This window comes from Odontesthes bonariensis, chromosome 22 (genome assembly GCF_027942865.1).
Source record: "Odontesthes bonariensis isolate fOdoBon6 chromosome 22, fOdoBon6.hap1, whole genome shotgun sequence".
In the NCBI taxonomy this organism is placed as follows: domain Eukaryota; kingdom Metazoa; phylum Chordata; class Actinopteri; order Atheriniformes; family Atherinopsidae; genus Odontesthes; species Odontesthes bonariensis.
In genome coordinates this window covers 1,519,743-1,546,433 of record NC_134527.1, presented here as the reverse complement: position 1 = coordinate 1,546,433, position 26,691 = coordinate 1,519,743, and the positions used below count along the sequence as shown (strand labels likewise).

Genomic DNA, 26,691 nt, shown 5'->3' with positions numbered 1-26,691 from the left:
GCTGCAATAAACTGTAATAATACGTAATACGCTTTAATAAGCTGTAATAAACTGTAATAAGCTGCAATAAACTGTAATAATACGTAATGAGCTTTAATAAACTGTAATAAGCTGTAATAATACGTTATAAGCTGTAATAATATGTTATAAGCTGTAATAAGCTGTAATTATACGTAATAAGCTTTAATAAGCTGTAATAATACATTATAAGCTGTAATAAGCTGTAATTATACGTAATAAGCTTTAATAAGCTGTAATAATACATTATAAGCTGTAATTATACGTAATAAGCTGTGATAATGCGTTATGAGCTTTAATAAGCTTTAATGATACGTACTCGCAGCCCACTGGTTAATTTCTCAGCTGGCCATTTGCTTCCTGACAGGGTAGAAGTACACAGAGGCACGAGGTCACAAAGTAGATAAATTAAAGGAAAAGATTCTAACATCAGAGAAGCTGTAATCTGAGGATGTTTGACATCTTTGCTTTAGAATTATTTCAGAGGTCCGGACACCTCACAGAAGCTCTGAACCTGCACTTTGGTGGTTCAGTCCAGCTGCTTTGTGCTTCGGGGTGGCTCCGCCGTCATTCAGGGAACACTTTAAACATCAGCTGTCAGTGAATCCGCTCTCTGCTGCACATTTTCAGGACATAAAGGAACACAGGAACACAGAAATAACTCCAGGGCCTTTCAACCGTAGCTTTGTGCTAAGAAGCTTGGGGCCATTAACTCGGGGTTGCTGGAATGTGAAACTCTGCATAAAAACACACACAGAGTTCTCAGAACAGAGCAAACAGGTTCAAAGTTTACGTTCAGCTTCCTACATCTTGTTTAAGCCGTTAACGTGTCACCAGAGGAGGGTTTGGCCCTCCGGTGTGTTCTTTCTGAGCCTGATTCAGCTCATCAATTCTTCTTCACGTCGTTCAAACATCAGAGACAAAACTTCAGCTGAAAACTAACTGGCTGGAAGTGAAGCCGCTGCACAGTTTCCAGCAGGCAGCATCCACACTACTCCTCCTATTCTGCTTTTTCCATTACAAAGCTGCAGCGATTTCATGCACAGCTGGGAATAATATTGCTTTTGAGTACAACCGAGGCAGTGTGTGCTGCTCAGCAATGAGTCAGCAACACTTCCTCCTCAGCCTCGTCCATGATTTATAATTAGAGCCAACAACAACAGAAAATAATTGCAGGGATAGAATTCATTTTCCAAATGAGCAACAGCAGCACAATTTGTCCTCCAGAGCGTCTAATTTCAGCGGGGCCGTGTTTAGCTTTACGACGAGTCTTCCCACATGATTATTGGAGACTGCAGCAGCTGGTGCTCTGCTCTCCACCCCGGCTTTCTGGGGCAGACACCTGGCTCTAATCAGCCACAGGAACAGCATGTTAAGAAGCCCAAGGCCGCCTTAAAACCACAAACAGCCGCGTGCAGCCGGACCCGAGCTCGTTAGAGAGGCTCCGATCTGTGGAATAAAGAGTGTGACCGCTGCTTTAATCCAGGAATCTGTCATAATGCAACCTCTGAGCAGGAGAATCCATCCATCTATCCATCTATCTATCCATCCATCTATCCATCTATCCATGCATCTATCTATCCATCCATCCATCTATCCATCTATCCATCCATCTATCCATCTATCCATGCATCTATCTATCCATGCATCTATCTATCCATCCATCCATCTATCCATGCATCTATCTATCCATCCATCCATCTATCCATCTATCCATGCATCTATCTATCCATCCATCTATCCATCTATCCATCCATCTATCCATGCATCTATCCATCCATCCATCCATCCATCCATCTTCTATAAGCGGTTAATCTGTCGGTTGGGTCGCGGGGGCGGAGCCTATCCCAGCGGTCATAGGGCGAGAGGCGAGGTACAGCTGGGCGGGTCGCCAGTCCATCACAGCGACAAACAACACTCACTCCTAAAGACCATTTAGAGACAGTTAACCTGACTGCATGTTTCTGGGTGGGAGGAGGAAGCCGGAGAGAACTCATGCACTCACAGTTCTAATCTTTCAAACATACTGATAAACACAAAGCCAGTAACTTACAGTAAATTGTTTTATGTCGAGTTTCTTCACAGGGTGAGACGGGTTGTTTTAAAACCTCCTCAGGAGGAAGGTCGGCGGTTCGACTCCCGGCATGTCGAAGCGTCCATGAGCAACACACCGAACCCACGTTAAACCTAAAAGGACTCGTGTCTTATCTTTCTGGTTCCTGCTTCAAAACGTTTCCAGTTTACAGATAATCAGCATTATTAAAGAAGTTTCTTGTAAATATATAATCAGCAGAAAGGCCTCCACAGTACTGAGCTGTGACCCATTAAATTAAATTGCTTTTGCCAGCTCCAACCATCTGTTTCTGACCACTTCTGCCCCTCTGTCCTCAGGCTGCTATGGTGAACAGCAGGGTGGAGGTCCCCACCGTGGCAGTGATGGGGGGCGGCGGGGGGGGCGGCGGCCCGGTCCTGCGCCGGATGCGGAGGCCGGATCGCCGACCGCTTCCTGCTCTTCTCCATGGAGCGCTACTGGCACACGCGCTGCCTGAAGTGCTCCTGCTGCCACGCCCAGCTGGGCGAGTACAGCAGCACCTGCTACAGCAAGGGCGGCATGATCCTCTGCAAGAACGACTACATCAGGTGAGCTCCATGGGCGCCATGGCAACGAGATGCTTTAAAGGGACAGTTTGCCTCTTTTGACATGAAGCTGTATGACATCCCATATCAGCAACATCATTTCTGAACATCTTCTTACCCCCTGCTGCGTCCTGTGAGCAGAGTTCCAGCCTCGTTTTGGTGTTGATGAAGGTAGTCCGGCTAGTTGGCTGGGGTTTAAAAAATAAAGCGTTTTGCTTCTCAGAACAATATGCGTTCAACAGAGTAATACATTTGCATCACAAAATGGTTCTCCAGGAAAAAGTCAGACCTCACAATCTCTTGGCCCTATTTTCTCTCCCTTCGTATCACTGCTTGCTGCCGCCTGCCGACAGCCGCGCCTGTTACGGTGTTTGCTGCTCGGAAGCAGAGGACTGCTCGCTCTGGACTTCGGTCTGCAAATAAAAATGAGGCGTAGAATACCAAAGAGGTAAGAAGAAAAGTAACCAGCTCATTGTAGCCTAATGTAGCGGAGTAAAGCCTAATTTATGCTTCAGATGCAGAGCCTCTGACGCTCGGACACATAGCCTCTGCGAGCGTCAAAATCTTGACCACTCCCCCACGCAGAGGCTCTGCGCGCGTTCTCGTGCACCTCAAAAAAATCCTGACTACGCAACAGACGCACGCAGACCACCAACGGAAGTGCGCAGACAAAAGCGGCTGTGATTGGTCCTCGTCACTAGAAATTCTAGGTCGAGGTTGCAGAACCATAACATGAAAAGTGGTTCGCGACCAGAGCAAAGCAACACGTCAAGACGATAGACGCAGAACTGTAATCTGCCCTTAAGAGGACAGTTTCTGCTGCACAAATCTGTCACAGCGGTTGGGTTGGTAGGACATGGATGCAGACTCAGAGGTTTAAGGCAAAAAGACTGGGGCTGTGTTCGAAACCACCTACTTCGCCTACTTCTCCTACTACTCCCACTACTCATACTAACTTAAATTTTTTTTAAGTTCCCGGACGCATACTAGATTCTCTGAAATGTTGGGTATGCATCATGAGGTTACTACTCATACTCAAACTACCCAAGATGCAACGTAACGTCGCTGATCGTCATTTCCTGTCAAAACGGCCGTTTCAAGCTAGCTACAACGAGGGTAGGTTCACTTCCTGTTTTCAAAACAAAAGCACCAATTGTATGGTAATGGCTTTCCCTATGATAAAAGGCAACAGGTATTTTATTTTGTGAAAATAACAGGAAGTGCGTTGCTCACTGCGGCTAGCTTTAGTAGTGCCGAATTCGTGGGAACAAAACTGTAAATAGCCGGTATTTTGTCAGGTTTTCAACACGTTGGGGATCTAAACGACTACTTTCTCACCTGAAAATGTTTCAAATGTTGCTAAAGTTTACAGAGTTTAGAGCTTAAGAGAAATCAGCTTCAGGCCGGCTGATTTCAGCTCGGGCAGGAGGGAAATGCATTGTGGGTACGCTCTGCATACTGTCTGATCGATGAGTATGCAGTATGCCGTTTGCAAATATGTAGTAGGTGGTTTCGAACCCAGGCTGAGCCGGATGACAAAAAACTGTGGAAAATAAAACATGACTAAGGAAAAACAAAACAAGGAACATTACTTGGTATAACATAAATAACACTTAACTTGGAAGGCGTAGCTTGACGTGGCATGGGAGTGGTGATATCGGGGAAAAGATTTCACAAAATGATAAGGGAGCCTGGGAACTAAATAGTGAGTGGGTGATTGTGAATGAGTGCAGCTGGGGACAATGAACAGGTGACGTGAGTGACAACTAATGAACTGGGTGAGGGGAAAAAACAATGGCAAAACCTAACCTAACCTAACACAAAACTAAAAAACTAAGACATGACAACCTAAAACATGATAAAACATAAAACTAAAAACATGGGGAAAACCCCATGGACGTGACAAAATCTACTCAAGTAAAAGTAAAAAGTATAGAGATTTAAAACTACTCCTAGAAGTACAATGTTTTCAAGAACTTACTCAAGGAAATGTAACTCGTTACTACCCACCTCTGCATACAACATGACTGTGAGATGAGCTATAACAGCGATGGACCTTATTTATCTGTCCGGTAATAATACAGCAGCTTTCAGGATCTCTTTAAACAGATAAAGCAGTTACTGTGCACTCAATGCACACCAGTAAGACACAGGCACAGATTCAGTCGAACAAGATGCCACAGCACTTTGGTGTAAAATTTAAATAAAGAACTCACAGAAAGAGGTCTAAAATGAAATATAGGTGGAAAAAACTCAAATTGTGCCCAGATCAGAGCCCATCCGGAGCCTGTGCTGCCCTGAGGCGACCTCAGGATCGGGTCAGCCTTCAGGCAGCTCAGGCAGCTCAGGCTTGTAACTGACACTGGGATGTTGTGTGAGTCTGAGTGGGCTTTAATTAAAAAGGACAGCGATCCTCCTGGGTGCGCTCATTAAATGACTGTTTGGATTAAGATTAAAAAAAGAAATCCATTACTCTGTGCAGTCATTTAAGAAGAGATGTTGGGAGAGTGAGTGAGAAACTCCAAAGTGGTCCAGGAAGTGTCGGGGGGGGGGGTTTATAAGAGGGGGTAATGATGACACCAGCATCCTACTGAAAGGTCAACCTGCTGACTCTCTTCCAGATAACGACCGACCGCTGCTCTGTGCTGGAGCCCAGAGAATATGTGTCAACATTTAAAAGTTGCCAAGTGTTTGATCGAGAATTGTGAGTGTGTCCCTCCGACTTTGCAAAGCCAGAAACAAACATCTGAAGCTGAGAGGTTCACAGTGTCGCACTGAATCTGTTTGTGTCAAACATTTCACTCGAGTGTGAATTTAAGGCGTGCAGACACAATCCCACTCATTTAGACTGCGTTCAGACCACGGTTTTTAAACCCCAGCCAACTAGCCGGACTACCTTCATCAACACCAAAACGAGGCTGGAACTCTGCTCACAGGACGCAGCAGGGGGTAAGAAGATGTTCAGAAATGATGTTGCTGATATGGGATGTCATACAGCTTCATGTCAAAAGAGGCGAACTGTCCCTTTAAAATGTAATTTTATATGAAACATCTCATGGATAACAGCCTGAGGCTGACCTGGGCTTGTACCTGCACCTGTACGCTCATGAAAAGCAGGATCTGCTTTTTGCTTAAAATAAGCAAAAAAATCTGCCAATGGAACTAGTGAAAATCGGCTTGTCAAGATTTGTTGAAATAAAATGTGATATTTAGGACTTTTGAGTTAAAAGTGATCTTGAAATCAGCTGAAAAACCTCTTCAACAGATTCAAACAAATTCTCTATGATCTGGGAGCCTTTTATTTCTCATTTTGAACAGGAGCTCTCCTTTGCTCCAACATAGCACCCCCCCCCTTTTTTTTTTTAAATTTTTTAAATTTGTTTTAAAATCCATGTATTTATTTTTATTTCTATTTTTATTGTATTATTGTTGTTATTTTCTATTGGTTTATTTATTTTAGAGTGTCTGGGCCACATGGGTGGTGTTATGTTTGATGTTTTGCATTGGGGTGATTTGTCTTGTTGTCATCTGTCTATAGTTGAGACAGATATTTGTACATATATCTTGAGTCCTGTTATTTAGTTATTAATGGGATGTTTGTTGTTTGAATAGAAAAATCAATAAAAACACTTTGATTATAAAAATCTCTTCAAATGAAAAGATATATATATTAAGTGTAACGAGATACTCAATAGATAGATAGATAAATACTTTATTCATCCTAATTTGGGAAATTGTTGTGTTGCAGCAGCATACAGTAAAATATATGTAAACAATTAAAGTAAAAACAAGCAAATAGAATAAAATAAAATAAAATGAAATGAAATGAAATAAAATTAAAATTAAATAAAAATAGTGAATAAACATTAGGTATATACAAATGAGACAAATATACTTGGTAAGATTTAGATTTTTTCCAGTGTAATATGGGATGTCATACAGCTTCATGTCAGGCCTCTGAGGCAGGGTTTTACAGCTGAGGACATGTTGATGTGATGCTGATGGTGCTGATGCCGTGCTTGTAAAACAGTGGAAGTCTCAGACTTATGCCTCAGTTGTAACTGCAGGCTGTTTGGACACAGTGGAGCCTGCAGTGCCTGTGGTCAGTCCATCCCTGCCAGTGAGATGGTGATGCGAGCGCAGGGCAGCGTTTACCACCTCAAGGTCAGTGAGCCCAACTACACGTAGAATCACATCATTGAGCAATTTACGCCACCAAATCAGAGTTTTGTCCTAACAGGCTGATAATGAATAATAACAGATGAGGCTGTTATTCTTTTTGTAGTGTTTCACTTGTGCCACCTGTAGGAACCGCCTCGTCCCCGGTGATCGCTTCCATTACATCAACGGCACCATCTTCTGTGAGCACGACCGGCCGGGAGGAGGCCTGCTGAGCGGGCACGCCGCACCGCTGCAGGCCAACGGCATCATGTCCGACCAGAAGGTGAGAGGCTCGGAGGCCCTTTTATTACACCGTCATCTCTATATATTAGGGCTGGGCAACGATTAAAATGTTTACAGATGACTTTGGTTCTGTTGACTCCGCCGTCTGGAAGAACTTTAAAATGAAAATGGCCGAGTAAAAGTTCCGTACCCTTCTCCATGTTTGGTGGATCCGCCGATTACTTTTTTTTCCTGTTCCACAGCAGACAGCAGCAGACTTTTACAAAATAAAAGCCTGTGAGCAACAGACTTTTACAAAATAAAAGCCTGTGAGCAACAGACTTTTACAAAATAAAAGCCTGTGAGCAACAGACTTTTACAATAATAAAAGCCTGTGAGCAACAGACTTTTACAATAGTAAAATAAATAATGCGTTAACGTGCGATTAAATATTTGTCGGCGTTAAATAATTAACGAGTTAACTCGCCCAGCCCTAATATTGAGCACAAAAAGAGTAACAAGCAGATACAATTAGGGTGATAAATGGATCTTCATGCCATCATAGATTAGTTATTTCCCGTTGAGTGTTCATGACTCAGCGAGCTCCCTTAACTGTGACTCAGCAGGTTGGACTGTGGTCCACCAGTAGGATGAATCCACCACTGGATGAAAGCTAGGGCTGAGCAATTTTATCCATACTACGATATATATCGATATTTCGTTTCCCGATAAAGTATCGTTTTTTTAATTAAATTTTTGTTTTTTATAAAGCAAACTTTATTGAAAAGTCAGACGTTACAATGAGTGAAAACACAGAACATTAAGGTAATACAATTCGTTTCTGTTTGTCTGGCGGTGTTGTCTTTCCGGGTCAAAGGTCGGACCAACGGTCCAATCAGAGACGATTCATGTCAAATCACACCGTCCCATTTTTCCCCCAAGAAAATGTATCAAGTGTATCAAATCGTATCGAGTCGAATCACATCACATCGAATTGTATCGAATCAAATCTTATCGAGTTGTATCGTATCGAATCGTATCGAATCAAATCTTATCGAGTTGTATCGTATTGAATCGTATTGAATCGTGTCGAATCAAATCTATTCAAATCGTATCGTATAGAACCGTATCGCATGGAACCGTATCGAATTTTATCGAATTGTATCGTATCGAATCGTATCAAATCGAATCGAATCGAATTGTATTGTATCGAATCGTATCGAATCAAATCGAATCGTATCGAATCAAATCAAATCGTATCGAATCGTATCAAATCGTATTGAATCAAATTGAATCGAATCAAATCGAATCGTATCAAATCGTATTGAATCGAATTGAATCGAATCGAATCAAATCGAATCGTATCGAATCGTATTGTGAGATTAGTGTATCGCTACAGCCCTAGTGAAAGCATCAGAATTAGGACAGTTTTGCATCAGAAATGCAGCCTGCTGTCAGGAGCGACCCCCCCGCTGTCCTCACATCAGAGCACAGTGACAGGAATCCAAGGTTTTCAGTCACCATCAGAAATGAAGGAGTTGAGTTCCATCTGGGCCAGATGGAACTCAACTCCTTCATTTCTGATGGTGAACAGGGGGGTTTCTGTACTGCAAGCTGATGATTTTAACAAGTGTGAAAGGTTAATGGTTTATAACCAGTGAAACCCACTTTTAATCATAGTCTGCAGAGAGGCTGGAGGAGCAATGAAAGGATGCTGATAATCATCTTCATGGGACACGTTATCTCTGATGCTCTGCCAGCGAACAAACACAAAACCTGGTTGTGTTGACCTGGAAAAAAAGTTCATCATCTATACTTCAAGCTTGAAGATGATCTAAGTCATGAAAGTCGTTCATGAATCCAGTAAAACTGCTGTCAGAGTGACTGCAGCTTGATCCAGATTCCTTCTAATGTCAGCACATGTTGCTTATTTCCCCCTCAGTAACCAGCTCTCATCACTGTTTACAGGTCTGCTGAGGAAGGAGGATGGAAAACCAGATGTGCCTTTTCCTCCATCTGTCTCCGTCATCTTATTCGTCTGTCATTGGTTGACCTCCCTCCACCCTGTTAGACCGTCACTCCGCTGCTCGAGTGCATTCAACCTGCTGAGGAGTTATTCCAGGAGCAAAAGTCCAGCGCTGTGGTTGGAGGTTAAGGATGGAGAAGACCGACCTTATTTATACAGCAGACTGTTTTATCCGTCAGCGCCGGCATTCCTGAAGAACTGTTCTGGAATTATCCCGTTTGTGTGATTCATCCTTTGCTTTTACCCGACCAGCAAGTTACAGCGGACACTAAAACCGAGGGAGCTCCAGAGTTACGGGACTGCGGCAAGGAGTTGAACTGCATCTCAGTCACTCAGGCACTGACCATTGCTTCCATGATCTGTAGGATTCCTTGTAAGATATGTAGGATTCTATCAGATCTGTAGGATTCCTTGTCAGATCTGTAGGATTCATTCTAAGATCTGTAGGATTCTGTCAGATCTGTAGGATTCCTTGTCAGATCTGTAGGATTCCTTGTCAGATCTATAGGATTCCTTGTAAGATCTGTAGGATTCTGTAAGATCTGTAGGATTCCTTGTCAGATCTGTAGGATTCCTTGTAAGATCTGTAGGATTCTGTCAGATCTGTAGGATTCCTTGTCAGATCTGTAGGATTCCTTGTAAGATCTGTAGGATTCCTTGTCAGATCTGTAGGATTCCTTGTCAGATCTATAGGATTCCTTGTAAGATCTGTAGGATTCCTTGTCAGATCTGTAGGATTCCTTGTAAGATCTGTAGGATTCCTTGTCAGATCTATAGGATTCCTTGTAAGATCTATAGGATTCCTTGTAAGATCTATAGGATTCCTTGTAAGATCTATAGGATTCCTTGTAAGATCTGTAGGATTCCTTGTCAGATCTGTAGGATTCCTTGTAAGATCTGTAGGATTCCTTGTCAGATCTGTAGGATTCCTTGTAAGATCTGTAGGATTCCTTGTCAGATCTGTAGGATTCCTTGTCAGATCTGTAGGATTCCTTGTAAGATCTGTAGGATTCTGTCAGATCTGTAGGATTCCTTGTCAGATCTGTAGGATTCCTTGTAAGATCTGTAGGATTCTGTAAGATCTGTAGGATTCCTTGTCAGATCTGTAGGATTCTGGAAGATCTGTAGGATTCTGGAAGATCTGTAGGATTCCTTGTAAGATCTGTAAGGATTCCTTGTAAGATCTGTAGGATTCCTTGTCAGATCTGTAGGATTCCTTCTAAGATCTGTAGGATTCCTTGTCAGATCTGTAGGATTCCTTCTAAGATCTGTAGGATTCCTTCTAAGATCTGTAGGATTCCTTGTAAGATCTGTAGGATTCCTTCTAAGATCTGTAGGATTCCTTGTAAGATCTGTAGGATTCCTTGTAAGATCTGTAGGATTCCTTGTAAGATCTGTAGGATTCCTTGTAAGATCTGTAGGATTCCTTGTAAGATCTGTAGGACTCCTTGTAAGATCTGTAGGACTCCTTGTCAGATCTGTAGGATTCTGTAAGATCTGTAGGATTCTGTCAGATCTGTAGGATTCCCTCTAAGATCTGTAAGGATTCCTTCTAAGATCTGTAGGATTCCTTCTAAGATCTGTAGGATTCCTTGTAAGATCTGTAGGATTCCTTGTAAGATCTGTAGGATTCCTTGTAAGATCTGTAGGATTCTGTCAGATCTGTAGGATTCCTTGTAAGATCTGTAAGGATTCCTTGTATTGTAATCACAGCTGATGGTATCCACCCTTCCTCTAACAGGCAGCTGAACAAACAAAAATCTGTTGATGCTTTCTGGACTGTACAGCAAACACATCTGGAGATTGAACTCTTCAAACCCAAAATTAGGTATTTTCTCATCATATATTCTATGTAACTGTGCACCATAAATTCTTAAAGGTGTCTGGAGATCACTTTAAACAACTCCATGTCAGCTAACCGCCGCATTTCTCAGAGACTTTTCCCATCAGAAAATCCATCAGTTGTTGTTTTTAAGTCACTAAAATAAATTCAGGCTCACAGAACCTCCCCAGTACATCAGTCACTATTTGAATAACTTTGAAAAAGTGAATGTTGTGGACTGATAACAGATGGTTCCCATGTTGACTCTAAACTGTCCCTGACTGACTGAGCGTGGATGGCTGCGTGTCTCTGTGATGGACCGGCAGCCTGTCCAGGTCTACCCCGCCTCCCTCCCACAAGCACGGTGGTGGAGGGCTGATGATCTGGGCTTGTTCTGCAGCCACAGGACCTGGGCACCTTGCAGCCATTGAGTCCACCATGAACTCCTCTGGATACCAAAGTGTTCTAGAGTCAAGATGTGAGGCCGTCTGTCCGACAGCTAAAGCTGGACTGAAACTGGCTCATCAACAGGACAATGATCCCAAACACACCTGCTAATATTCAACAGGAAGGCTGAAAAAGAGAAGAATCGAGCCTGTTCAAATCCACCTCGACCCATTGAACTGCTGTGGCAGAAACCAATGTTGGCAGCAATCAGTGAACTGAAGGAACATATAGAAGAATGGGCCAGAATCCCTCCATGATGATGTAACGTCACACAAAAAACTGTTCAGTTGTTGCCGCTAAATGTGGTTGTACAAGGTAACGTATCATGTGGTGTGCTTACTTTTTCACTCTGTGTCTGTATTCTTGCTTAGTTGAATAAATGATGGTCCTGTGTAATATGCAATGTGTTGTGTCTTTGATTTATTATGTCCTGATTAATAAAACTTTAGAAATAAAGTAAAGATGAAACAACAGCCTGCTCAGACGTTATCAGACAGTTTTATTCAGACCTTGGATGGATGACAAATTCCAGCTTATGCCAAAAATCTTCTCCATTGCAAAGTCTGCAGATATCTGCCCATGACTGTATGTAATATTTAATTAACAGTCTTTAGGCTGTGTTTAATGGAACTGTGGCAACAATTCCCCTTTGAGTTGCTGCCACACTGAGTTTTCTTTCTGCTTCTCAGAGAAATCGCACAGATTACTTAATTTATTGAATAACATTGTGCATGGATCAAAATCCAGAGCAATGAGTAGAAATGAGAAGCTTTTTACCAGGCAGTGACTGTCGTGGATACCTAAAAATATTGTCATATAATCTTTAACCTGGATATATACAAACAAGTGGAACAAACTGCCAGTGGAGATTAAACTTTCACCAAATGGAGACATTTTTAAATCCAGGTTAAAAACATTTCTTTTCTCATGTGTCTATGCATGAAATCTGCACGCTATCTTTGAACTTATCTGGACTGTTGCTTGTTTTTAAATTCATTTAAATTATTTTATTTGTTTCTCTTTATATTCTTTTAATGCTTCTTCCACTCCCTGCTGCAATGCTTTTATTTTATATAAAGCACTTGTTTTGTGTTGTTTTGTACATGAAATGTGCTACAAATAAATTTGATTTGATTTTTGATTTGATATATTCACCACTGTCATTTTTCAGTTACATTTGATTTAATTTCTTTTTTTTGTTTGTTTAGTTCTAAGCTGAGTTTTATTTAGTTCAACTAAGTTAACTGTTCAGTTGTATTTTTTGTTGTATATATTTTTTTTTGCTACACGCGAAGCAGAATAAGCACCTTGTGGTGATTTTTTTGGACAAACTGCCGTGAATCTGCCTCCTACTTATGCCGCTTTGGTCAGCTTCCCAACACTCATATATATATATATAATACATAATCGTGAATTTTATGAATACTGCACATTTTGGTTACAAAGCTCTTTAAATAGCAGAAATCTAAAGTTTGATGTTGAAACGGTGGCGTGACGTGTGGCAGCAGCTCTTAGTTGTCTTTTTTTTTTTCTTTTTTTATATTTTTATTATTTTAGCGGCAATGTCAATGTCTTTTTTTAAAAAATATACAATATGTTACAGTTACACTTTATACACCACCCCTTTTACAGTGAAGACAATACATGCTATTTCCTCGTTTCAATCTTGCATGACATGTGCACGCCGTGAATTAGAAAGCGCCGATATCATTACATCCACATTGCTTTGTTTTCTCAAACCCTGCAAAAAACTCCCCAAGCTTTAATGTATATTTACTTCTTGGTTTGACCACTCCCGAAATAAGCCCAATTTAAAAAAATAAAAAATAAAAAAACCCAAAGAACCCCAAATAAAACGTTTAATACCAAAACATGACAAAATGAAGGCGTGAGAATACATTTGACCCCACAAACCACCACCTGTTACTACCAAAATGCTGCAGTTTAAAGTAGGCGCTGTTTACAGTTGATAACACACTTCATACCAAATTTTGCACAACTACTTTCTGTTTCTAAGCTTAGTTATAAATACCAAGTGTGTCATTTAAAAAAAAAAAAATTCTCCCTTTCCTTCCTTCCCTTCTGTTTCTCTTCTCTTCTTCTTCCCCTCCTTTTTCCCTTTCTCTCTTTCTTTTCCTTTCTCCCTTTCCTTGCTCTTAGTTGTCTTACTGTGTGAAGTTTGATATTTTCCCTCTGGCTGCGTGGGTTTTTCTCCAAGTTCTTGAGTTTCCAACCACAGCCCAAAAACATACAGTGCACGTTAGGTAAATTCATGAGTTCTGAGTGTGAGCAGATGTGGTTGTCCTTAGTTACAGAGTTTGCTCCGGTGGTCTGACGACATCTCCAGGATGCAGCCCGCCTCCTGACGAATGGCTCGTCTGACAGATTCCAGGCCTGAAGTGGGCTTAAAAGATGGATGGCTAAAATAAAAATAGTGTCAAAATTAAACAGAACTTATATCTCTGAAAACCAAAGCACACAAAAAGCAGAAAAAGCCAAGGTCTGCTTAAGTTCTGAGCCTGGACACAGTTTAGATGTTTCCCTGATTCAGATGAAATGGATCTCCTCAAAGATTGTTAAGTTCTGCTGATCGTGCATGATCGTTACCGTTAACTTTTAGCTTTAATTCAGGTTATTCTATTCTAAATAGAACTAAAAACAAACGTATTCGTTTCAAACGCCATGCGAGTGATTGCACTGAAGGTGGAACAGGCGCGCAGCAGCGAGCCGGAGTTGTTTCAGTCTGACGGGTGAATAAGAAACACTTGTGGTTCTTAGACAAACATGGCTGATTACCCACAGGAATGGGATTTCAAAGGCCTGAGCTGAGACCATTACAGAAGCAATTAAAGTGGGATGTGCTGGAGGCCTACACGGGCTTTAGATGCACTCCAGTGTTGCAGCCTAATGAGGCCTAATCTGGTGAGCTGGTCTAATTAAAAGGGAGGGAACTTTTTCCTGTGGACACCAGGCAGCCAGCAGTTTGTGCTCTCCACAGCCGACTTTAACCCAAGAAAAACCCTAAATACGGGACAGAAAACATGCATTGTTTTCAACCATAAAAACGCTCAAATTACAGCTTCTAATTCTGACAAAGTCTCTGAACTCTGATTGCTTTTGGGAACAATCTAAATGCCCTTAAATGAGCTGTATTCTTATTTGTACACTTAAGGAAACTGTAAGGTGATCCCCTCCCTGATTCTACTGATCGCTCACTCCTTTTCTCCTCGTCCATGTGTGTCATTTTGTCATTAAACCGAGCAGAATTACAGGCTGAAAGTGAAGCACGGCGGATGAGTTAAAGGCACACATGAGCAGCCAGCTGCGACTGCTCAAATTAACCGGCCAGGAGAACCCAGCAGCTCCCTCTCACAGGGTTAGTCCAATTAGCTTCACATTCACAGCAACAATGAGGCTTTTAATGCTAGCTTTTCAAAGTTCTTTCATAATAACTGAGGGCAAACACATTCCTTTGGTTTCTCCCTGTAAAACCGAGTCGCACCAAGTTTCCCCGGACTTGACTTTAATGTTTTGCCTTTGTTCGTCAGGCTGTTGCACAGAAAACTTTGTGTTAATTCAGTGCAATTCAGCCAAATCACACGTTCACACTTACCTGTTGTTGTTTATAGAAATAGAGTTTTTCTCATTTTGAATTATGTACATCATGGGCAGAAGAATCCTTCAGTGCTGTGGTGGTAACTCACTGAAAACCCTTTGTACTAATTATTTCTGTTATGTGTGGACAAGGATCTCATTGTTGCAGCATTTCTTCAAATGTTCTGTCCCAGAGATCATGCAGCAGCTGTCTTCAGACTGAAAGATCGGCGGTTCGACTTCCCCGGACCACGTGTCGAGGTGTCCTTGGGCGAGACATTGAACCCCACGTTGCCGAGCAACGCTTCCATGGATATGTGAATGTGTGACAGATGCACTGGAAAAAAATCAAAGTCTTACCAAGTATATTTGTCTCATTTCTCGTCAAAATATCTCATTACACTTAATATCAGACACAACTGCCTAACAAGTACTATTTCAGCCAGATATAGGGACTTGTTTTAATACAATACATCTGGAATATCTTGTTAAATGAAAAAGTTTTTGAAAACAAATTGTTTTGAGTCACATATCATATGAAACAAGCTTTTTTTTTCATTTGAAGAGGTTTTTAAGCTAATTTCAAGATCACTTTTAACTCAAAAGTCCTAAATATCACATTTTATTTCAAGAAATCTTGACAAGCCGATTTTCACTAGTTCCATTGGCAGATTTTTTTGCTTATTTCAAGCAAAAACGTCTTTTATTTGTTGTTTTCTTTACTTATTTTTGGAGGGGCAATTTTTCCAGTGTTAAAAGGCCGTGGCCTGTAAAACTGTGCAGACTCAGACTAAGACCTGTGTGGATGTGTGTGAAAGCTCTTTATAAGTACAGACTGTTTATCATTGAAAAGGATGGCACTCCACAGCCGACATCTCGGCCACTTGCTCACTCTTTTACTTTACAGAGGACTCAGTGAGGAATGGGGCAGACACGTGCTGATGCATTTCAAACAGCACCAGCTGTCCTTAATAATTACTCAGAGTCATTTATTCCACAAACTGCTTCAATTCCCGATCAGGGCATTCCTCCAGCAACCTCGGTTCTAACGTGAGCAATCCCAGTGAGAGGGGGTCCATGCAGAGGGTATGGTGTGGTATGGTGGAGCTGGGACGACAGGGTTTTACCCATCAGGCATGGGCGTCAATTGGGTTTGGCAGCTGCCATACCTTGGCTCCAGGGGAAAATGTAAATGTTTGTTTTTCTTTTTTTCTTTTAAATGAATTTATGGAATTAGTCTGTGTCAATTTGTATTGATTATTCTATTATTTAATACATATAAATGAACTACAAATGAAATTCTGAACAACACAATCAATTTATCTAAGTATCATCTTCCCCAACACTTGTATCCCCTTTTGAAATGTGGTATCTCCCAGCCCCCCCCCCCTCCCTCCCATGAGATGACGGAGCCTGGAGGTCAAAGCTGATGGCTGTGTTCGAAACCGCCTACATACTACATACTACATACTGCATACTACATACTACATACTACATACTACATACTGCATACTACATACTGCATACTACATACTACATACTACATACTACATACTGCATACTACATACTACATACTACATACTGCATACTCATCGATCAGACAGTATGCAGAGCGTTTACCCACAATGCATTTCTCTCCTGCCCGAGCCGAAATCAGCCGGCCTGAAGCTGATTTCCCTTAAGCTCTAAACTCTGTAAACTTTAGCAACATTTGAAACATTTCCAGGTGAGAAAGTAGTCGTTTAGATCCCCAACGTGTTGAAAACCTGACAAAATACCGGCTGTTTACAAGTTTGTTCCCATGAATTCGGCGCTACTAAAGCTAGCCGAAGTGAGCTAACGCACTTCCTGTTATTTTCACAAAATAAAATACCCATTGCCTTTTATCATAGGGAAAGCCATTAGGATACAATTGGTGCTTTTGTTTTGAAAACAGGAAGTGAACCTACCCTCGTTGTAGCTAGCTTGAAACTGCCGTTTTGACAGGAAATGACGATCGGCGACGTCACGTTATGTTGCATCTTGGGTAGTTTGAGTATGAGTAGTAACCTCATGATGCATACCCAACATTTCAGAGAATCTAGTATGCATCCGGGAACTTAAGAAAAGTTAAAGTTAGTATGAGTAGTAGGAGTAGTAGGAGTAGTAGGAGAAGTAGGCGGTTTCAAACTCAGCTGATGTTATTAGCAGGATTTGTTGTTTGCTAATTAATGTAAAATATGAAAAGAAAGCAGAAAACTTTAGATTTATTTATCACCAAAAAAAGGGTGATGATGGGTTCAATGTTGCCCCAGCGGCGGAGGAAGGAGGACCAGGTAGTGAAGGCGGGATTCAGGCTGTTAACGAGGCTGTCCACTTCAGCACCTCCGCCGCTAATGCTAATGCTAATGCTAATGCTAATGCTAACAGGGAAACGGAGACGAGTCCATTGTTATGTTAGCGGCTATGTGAGTGAGACTGCATTTTTACACAGATAAGCTACATAGCAGACTTTTGTGGTGATTATTTGCTGTATATTTATTGATTGATACTGTAGTCATGTGACTATAGTGACCTTGCCATACCTTAGAGAGCCGATGCAGGTTGTGCAAAGAGGCCTCAGACAGTCAGTCACATGGAAGCAGGATGTACGGTGCAGGCAGGTGTGGAAGGACACTGTGCAGGAACATCTGTATTCAGCATAAAGTGGAAGTCCCAAAGTCAAAGTGGGAGAAACAATATGTTTATGCAGAGGTGTACAAACCCAACTGGTACCTTCTGAACATTTTTATCCTCATCTTGCATGTTGCCGTGTTGCTAATTGGTTCTTGAGTTCATCAAGCTAATAAGAAAGATGCAGATGAGGCTTGATTGGTTTGAGGGTGATCTGGAATCTGCACCGTGGAAGGAGACTGAGAGACCCCCCCCCCCCCCCCCCTCCCCTACCTTGCTTATCAAGATATGGAGATAATTGCAATTAAACTGATTTGCATGCATTAATTAATTTGTGGCATGCTTTCCACCATCGCAGACATGGATTAAATAATTGATCTTTTATCAGCACAGACAGGCAGTAAACTGATAGCTGCATTTATAACTGTCTGCTTATGATTGGCATTTATTTTTCTGCCTACTTAGGTCGCTGAATTTTATACACCTGGATTCAAAAAAAGGAAAATTTTCTTTTGCTTGCAGTTTTATGGAGACATGTGGAGCCCTTTCATCAGCTACATTAAGGACTTTGATTTAATAGATGAAGAAGTGGATGACTAATCTTTGTGGGCAATGCAGATCCTGACCTTGTAAGATTTGTATGTTTTCTCTATATTTGTGTCTTATTTTGCATTTATTAATAACACTTGTTTGTATATAGATTATCACCTTGGTTAACAGTAGGATCATCCTTGTTTTGAGTGTTATGTTTTGTTTTACTTTTACTTGTCTTTAAACAAATGCAGCGACTTTTTGTATGGAAGTTGAATGAAGATATACAAATGTAAAGGCTGTATGTAAAAGTGTTAAAAACTGAAAATAAAAATAATATGGCAAAAAAAAAGACAGCTTCTTTCCAACCGCTGTCAGAGCCATAAATTCAATTCAATTCATTTATATTTATATAGCGCCAAATACAACAAATGTCATCTCAAGGCACTTAGATAATAAAGTCCAATTCAAGCCGATTGGAATTCAATTCATTGTAATCATAATTATTCATTAAATAATCCAATTCGTTCATATAGAACCAATTAAAAAACAATGGTTTTGCCTCATATTGCCTCCTTACGATGAAGGGCAATATACTGGTTTTCTCATAAGTGCAATATTGTGTTTAAATACATAACCATATTGTTTTTATATTGTTTTTTATATTGTTTTTATATTGTTTTTCATATTGTTTTTCATATTGTTTTTCTATTTAGTATTTATACTTTTTTTATATAGTACATACTGTCCCTTTATAGTTATATTGTAGGTGTATTGCACTGTGCAGCCTGTGAAACTGTATGAACAAAGACATGACTGTGAACGGGTGAATGTGGCATGGAGCGCTAAAAGGGCTCTGAGAGGTCAGCCAGGTTAGAAAAGAGCTATAAAAGTATATATTCACAGTGCCGTGGTAAAGCAGTGGAGCAGATGGAAAGTATTGATATCCTCAGGAAGCAGAAGCGTCAGCACCTTTCTCTCCTTAATTTAGCTCAGCTCTAAAATATCACCAGAGACTGCGGTTACTTATCATAATTACTCATTACTTATCGCATAGGTAGAAAAAACAGGAGAACCGACACATTCAGCCGCCACCAGGTACCTGGAAAACTTTGTGTTTTTCCATAGTTTATACCCCTGATTGTGTTGGAGTCACAGCATGCAGTCAGTCATCTGTGCACATTTTTACCTACATATGGTCCAGTAGGTGCTCCATCTACCAAAATAAATATTTTTCTAAATATTTTATCATACAATAACGCAGGTTTTATTATTTATTTTATTTTGTAAAAGTCTGTTGCTCACAGGCTTTTATTCTGTAAAAGTCTGTCGCTCACAGGCTTTTATTTTGTAAAAGTCTGCTGCTGTGGAACAGGAAAAGAAAGTAATCAGCGGATCCACCAAACATGGAGAAGGGTACGGAACTTTTACTCGGCCATTTTCATTTTAAAGTTCTTCCAGACGGCGGAGTCGACAGAACCAAAGTCATCTGTAAACACTGCCAAGTTGAATTGTCTTCTCAGCGTAGTAGTTCCAGTCTAAAATATCACTTAAAGGCAAAACACACAACTGATAGCAGCAAGTCATTCAAGGAAACAGACAGTGGAGCGAGGCTTCTACATAAAAACTACAGAAAGATGCTGATGTTAAAAGTGTGTTTGCACAACAAATGTTATGGCACTTTCATTCATATGGCAGCACATTTAAAATAAAGCTAAATGCTAAAAGCTATACACTACTTTTGGATTCATTTTTGGACTCTGCGTACAAATGCGATTAATCGTGATTAATTAAGAAATGTTGAAGTGGCCATTCTTAATTTTTCAGGTCGTCTCTGATGAGCAGTTTCAACACAAACATGTTAATAAATGCAAATGCCACATATTAGACCTTTCTTCCAGTTACTATTGCAGAAATGGCAGGAAAAGACTTGGCAACTGCCTCCTGAACTGACCTACATATGAAAGGGACGAATTTCATTCACCCTTTAACCAACTGACATATACACACGTGTTGTATTCCCAAATCTCCAACAAATTATGTGAAAAATGTTGATGAATGAATAAGAAAAACAAGAAAAAGAATACAGGTATATAATCAGTTTTGTAAAGTATAGAGTGAGCTCAGCAGAATGTGTCTTAACAAGTCCACAGCATCTGAAATTCATGACATGTGATCATAAACATTCCAAATCCATGAAGAGAAAATGACGGGATTTGTAAAGTCGGAGTACGGTGTTGGAATGCCACATGCCACACAACAATAAAAGCCATTTCTTACCTCTCCACCACTCCTCTCCTCTGGCAGAAAGCGGTTATCAGGGCCATTCAGCCTCTTTGTTTTCTCATTGCTAATGAGGCGTTTGTGTAACAAAGAGCTCTAAAGGGACCATTGTGCACTCATTGTTGCATTAGCTCCTCTGGGAGCATTGGGCATTTATTTTATTCATTTAAAATTCTAAATAAAAGGATATCCCCCCATGAAATGCACCATCATGTTTTCAGGGACAATAACAATCCATCCATTTTCTACAGCTTCAGGGGCTCCAGGGCACAGGGGCCTTTCCCCAGGGGACACCGACTCGTTCCCAAGCCAACCAAGAAATATAAGCCGCATTCCCACTGTAGGAACCTTCTGCAGTTCCTAGAACCTTTTCAGGAACGGGGCCGTTTTTTCCCTCATTCGGACATACAGGAAGTAGGGACCACGGCCCTCGGGAACTAGGGACCACGGCCCTCAGGAACTAGGGATCACCGTCCTCGGGAACTAGGGACCACTGCCCTCTGGAACTAGGGACCACGGCCCTCAGGAACTAGGGATCACCGTCCTCAGGAACTAGGCACCACGGCCCTCTGGAACTAGGGACCACGGCCCTCAGGAACTAGGGATCACCGTCCTCGGGAACTAGGGACCACGGCCCTCGGGAACTAGGGACCACGGCCCTCTGGAACTAAAGACCACGGCCCTCAGGAACTAGGGATCACCGTCCTCGGGAACTAGGGACCACGGCCGTCTGGAACTAGGGATCACCGTCCTCAGGAACTAGGGACCACGGCCCTCTGGAACTAGGGACCACGGCCCTCAGGAACTAGGGATCACCGTCCTCGGGAACTAGGGACCACGGCCCTCGGGAACTAGGGATCACCGTCCTCAGGAACTAGGCACCACGGCCCTCTGGAACTAGGGATCACCGTCCTCAGGAACTAGGGACCACGGCCCTCTGGAACTAGGGACCACGGCCCTCAGGAACTAGGGATCACCGTCCTCGGGAACTAGGGACCACGGCCCTCGGGAACTAGGGACCACGGCCCTCTGGAACTAAGGACCACGGCCCTCAGGAACTAGGGATCACCGTCCTCGGGAACTAGGGACCACGGCCCTCTGGAACTAGGGATCACCGTCCTCAGGAACTAGGCACCACGGTCCTCAGGAACTAGGGACCGCGGCCCTCGGGAACTAGGGACCGCGGCCCTCTGGAACTAGGGACCACGGCCCTCGGGAACTAGGGACCACGGCCCTCTGGAACTAGGGACCACGGCCCTCTGGAACTAGGGATCACCGTCCTCAGGAACTAGGCACCACGGTCCTCAGGAACTAGGGACCGCGGCCCTCGGGAACTAGGGACCGCGGCCCTCGGGAACTAGGGACCACAGCCCTCAGGAACTAGGGACCACGGCCCTCGGGAACTAGGGACCACGGCCTTCAGGAACTAGGGACCAGGGCCCTCTGGAACTAGGGACCACGGCCCTCGGGAACTAGGGACCACGGCCCTCGGGAACTAGGGACCAGGGCCCTCTGGAACTAGGGACCACGGCCCTCGGGAACTAGGGACCACGGCCCTCGGGAACTAGGGACCACGGCCCTCGGGAACTAGGGACCGCGGCCCTCGGGAACTAGGGACCACGGCCCTCGGGAACTAGGGACCACCGCCCTCGGGAACTAGGGACCACCGCCCTCGGGAACTAGGGACCACCGCCCTCGGGAACTAGGGACCACCGCCCTCGGGAACTAGGGACCACGGCCCTCTGGAACTAGGGACCACGGCCCTCAGGAACTAGGGACCGCGGCCCTCAGGAACTAGGGACCACCGCCCTCGGGAACTAGGGACCACCGCCCTCGGGAACTAGGGACCACCGCCCTCGGGAACTAGGGACCACCGCCCTCGGGAACTAGGGACCACGGCCCTCGGGAACTAGGGACCACGGCCCTCGGGAACTAGGGACCACGGCCCTCGGGAACTAGGGACCACGGCCCTCGGGAACTAGGGACCACGGCCCTCGGGAACTAGGGACCACGGCCCTCAGTTCCTGGAACCATTTCAGCTCCTTCTCCTCAGCTGGGTCTGTTCTGGTTTCCATAGGAACACATCTGACGGAGGTGTTTGGTGGTCGGTAGCTCCGCCCCTTGTCATGTTGTCAGGCTGAAATGTTTCCTCGTACGACACGGACACAACGGCCTGTACAGACATGTTTTAATAACTGTCAATAAGCGTACTTTTATCTTTAACGTTGTCCAACAAAGGCTAATAAAATCTTAAATTCTTATTGTGCTTATCTCAAGTGTTCCATCCAATCAAATTGGGTCAGCAGTAAAATAAGTAGTTTAATTCCAAAGACAACAGAAGAACTTGTGTGAGGTCTGTGGATCTCTGCAGCACTGAGCTATACCCCTGATATCAACTGATTTTCTTCTTAAATTAATTGTAAAGTGGGAACTTGAATTAGGCTTGTTTTGGTGGGTTATGAAGGGGGGGATGGGATAGTAATTCCATCCAATCAGAGTACTTTGAATAATTAAACTGATCAACTTAATTAGCTCAATTAAGTTGATTTGACCACAGAACATTGCCATATGGTGCGAGGAAACAAAAGAGGGGGGAAACTAATTAAAAGAAAAATAATGAGGATTTTAATTAACTGGTTCCCCAGACGTCAGCAAGCAGGGATGTGGAGTTGTAATTAAAAAGTCCTGTAGTGCTGGCAACATTCTCTCCATCCCTGTTTTAATAACGACAAGGGCTCCATCCATCTAATTAAACCTGTAAATGAATTTGCAACATTAAGGGTCCCTGCTTGAGCTTTACCCCACACCTCCCACAGCAAACCCTCTGGATGATTCTCATAGTTCTGTCATGAAGGAAAGGGAAGGAGGAAATGTGTCTGAGTCTGGCTCGAGCTTCAGAAACACAGAGCCTGAGATGAGGCAGTGATGATCAGAAACCTGGATCTGTGGAAGCTTTCAGCCACACGAGTCTGTGTCAGTGCACTGAAAAAAACAACTCACAAGATTTACTTAAAAAACCCTTTGTAAGTATTTGCACTCAGATGATTTAAGTAATATTTAATGCTGCAATATCAAGTAAATTTGACTCACCATAAAACACAACAGTTTTGAAGATATGAAGTAATTACATCTAAGTTTTACGTTATATGTATTTAAACAAATTAAGTAAACTCTACTTGTTTTTCATAGGCAGATTTTAAGTAAATTTTAAGTAAATGTTATATATCTGTAGTATTTGCTGTTATGAAGTAACTTAGTAGATTTTAACGATACACTTTCAGAGTAAAGTTTATGTAGTATTTCTAGGTTTATGTACATACAACTATTAAACATTTAAATTGTATGAGGAAACCTAAGTAAAACTTACTCTTTCCCCATAATTCATGTATTACGTTAATAAAATGTTTCATTTTACTTAAGAAGCTCGAGTTCTTACTGAATCTTAAAAATTAAAAAAGGTAGAAATTATGACAGTTACTCTAACAGAGTTTACTTCACCAAATAGTCCCTTTTTTCAGTGTCTGATGGTATATAGAGTATAGGACTAAGATCAGGGAAAAGATCACATACAGCCATGCAAAATAGAGTTTTACATCCTCAAAGCTTCCATAGGAACTCAGGGTTAGCAGCAGTAAGGCGCTGCTATTGCACTGAATGAACTGATCATCAGTACGTGTTACCTCCTTTATGGGTGTATGACAGTTAAAGGACCATTTCCAAACAATTTGGAATCCTTGTTTCTACCGTGAGAAACAATATTTACAAGTGAAGAACATCTAAGACAGCTGAATGTTTGCCAATTCCTCCCAGAACTGGATGTATCAGAAAGGTCACATACACAGGAGAAAAGCCGAGTTTAAATTGTTTGTGTTCAGCCTATTTATCATCATTCCTCTGAAGGACCAAATCTTTACACCCTCCGTCACCCCGGATAGGTTCAAATCAAACGCTGATACCTCTCATTTAAAAACACGCCGACCCTTTGCTGTGGCTCCACGCTGCAGTCAGCTGCTTCCTGTTTGCTTTTAATGGATTTACCATCCCATAAACTCCCACTGCAAGGCTGGAAATACACTTGCTCTTTCACCTCGTGTTCACAAACCAATCGTCTCCGTTCTCAGGGCAACCGCTCGCATACTTACCCATGTAGCGCGCTTGTAACCGGAGGATTCCAAGCGTAGACGGTGTGCACGGCCTCGCAAGAGTGGCGAGAATGTCTCACTCGTTCTGCCAATGAGAGAAACTGCCAATGAAAAACATTGAAACATCAAAAGAAACAACCCCCGACACATACTGCAGCTTGGATACACGTAACGTTCATTTCTGAGGACGCGCACAACCGAATGTAGGATACGCAAAGCAGCCACGATAAACACGAGTATGTGTAGCTAACAGCAAGTATATTTCCAGCCCAAAGAAGCATAAAGACTTTGTGAATTTTTTTTTTTAAATTATAAAAATTGATAGTGGAGAATTAGCCTGGGAATTCCCATGCTGGCAGCGGACACAACGTTACCGTTCGATGCAGCCTTAGAAAGTGTTTTAAGTAGCTTAGAACGCAAGTTTACTTTTAAAAAAGAGCAACGTTTGGCGTTGAAAGATTTCATTCGGTCGAATTTGTGTCGCTCTACATACGTCATCTGGTATAAGTGATACAATTGGCTATGAATCGCGCGCAAAGCAGCATGGGAAGAACCAGACGCCATTTGATAGACATTCGTAGCGCCCAATAAACGGCTCTAGGCATTTGTAAACCACGCCTCAAATACGAGAAAATGCACACCTAGTTCCCAGACCGCCATCTCATCGAGATGTGGACGCGTCAGCCAGGCTGGTAGAGATTAAGAACAACCTGAAGTTTCTCTTCAGCGCTGTAGCCAGACTGATGAAGAGAACCAGCTGCCAGTTTGGGAGGCAGAGCCTTCAGTTATCAGGTGGAGGGAGGGTGCTGGCTGTGGTGCAGCGGTTCTGAGTCGGCGGCAGGGCGAGCAGGCAGGTAGGGAAACAGGAAGGTGTCAGGAATCCAACAGTGAATGCCAAGTCCTTAGCGTGAGAATTCATAGTGAGGAGAACCGACGACGGAAGAAAACAAGAAGGCAGGGTAAGGACTCGAAACTAACTGTCACTGGACCATAGGCCTAATTACCACTGGTGAAATGAGACAATCTGAAGGCTGGCTGGCTGACTCCTCCCCGGACCTACTGGAAACCTGCTCAGCCCCACCTGAGGCCCAGAAACCCCAACAACAACAACAACAACAACAACAACAACACAGCCAAGCATGATCGTGAAAAATCCGACAAAAGAGGTCCTGAACTGTGAGCAGAAAATAGAGAGAATTGTTCCCAACGGCAACATCCCAACTCTTTGGATTGTCCTGCTGGATTGAAGAATATTTCCTCCAACAGTTGACTTAAAAGCTTTATACTGTTTTTCTACTGATGTATTATTTTATGATTTTATTTCTTCTTCACACAAACTTCATATGTATTTATTTTGGCTTTAATCAAACAAAACGCAGTGAAGTGAGTCTCAGGTCAACGTTACCTTCAACAGAAAAACACATGTTGGCCCACACACTCACATGACTAATTTAACTGTAAAAAGGGGTAAAAAGGGAGATTTTTCAGCAGCCTGTGGTGATGAGAACAAGCTGTGAGGAACATGATATATTGGCGAGCAGTTGACCTTTCATGAGCCCACAGTCACCTGCTGCCCATCACCTTCATCCGTCTTTATTACGCACCGTACGGGTTTCACTCGGTTTGGTTTGGGTGAATGTGTCAGAGCCTCTTCCCCTCTTTGGATTGGCAGAGGGGGACGGCGAGCTGGTCCTCAGCAGGCCCACCAGGACTACAGGCTTTCATTAGCACTCTGTAATTAGGAACAGATGCAATTTGCAGCACGGCGCTCAACTCTCGCAGTGACTCACACTCGAGAACTCGCTTCTACGGAGGCTCATTGACACAAACTGTATTTCAATCACAGACACGAATCTGAGCCCCGCTTCATGTCACAGGCATGTAAACGGGCAGCTTTACACCAGCGTTCCACCTGGAACCTTTTCCTTTCCACGTGCGTTTGGCCCTTTTACATCAAATATCTTTAAAAATAGTTAATTTAGACATGCATTAACCGATATTTTTTAGGGCTGGACAACGATTAAAATGTTTAATCTAATTAATTTCATGATTTCCCTGATTAATCACGATTAATCGCATTTGTACGCAGAATCCAAAAATGAATCCAAAAGTAGCGTATAGCCTTTAGCATTTAGCTTTATTTTAAATGTGCTGC

At 42.6% G+C, this 26,691-nt stretch overlaps 1 protein-coding gene across 1 annotated transcript; it reads left to right on the top strand.

Annotated features, from left to right (window-relative positions):
- The first annotated feature begins 2,415 nt into the window (after positions 1–2,415).
- On the top strand, positions 2,416–9,593 carry lmo4a (LIM domain only 4a). The gene is given in 5 exon segments (XM_075455587.1): positions 2,416–2,466; positions 2,468–2,658; positions 6,723–6,819; positions 6,941–7,099; positions 9,007–9,593. Coding segments are annotated over 5 exon segments (507 nt in total). The 3' UTR covers positions 9,016–9,593.
- Positions 9,594–26,691: the final 17,098 nt, after the last annotated feature.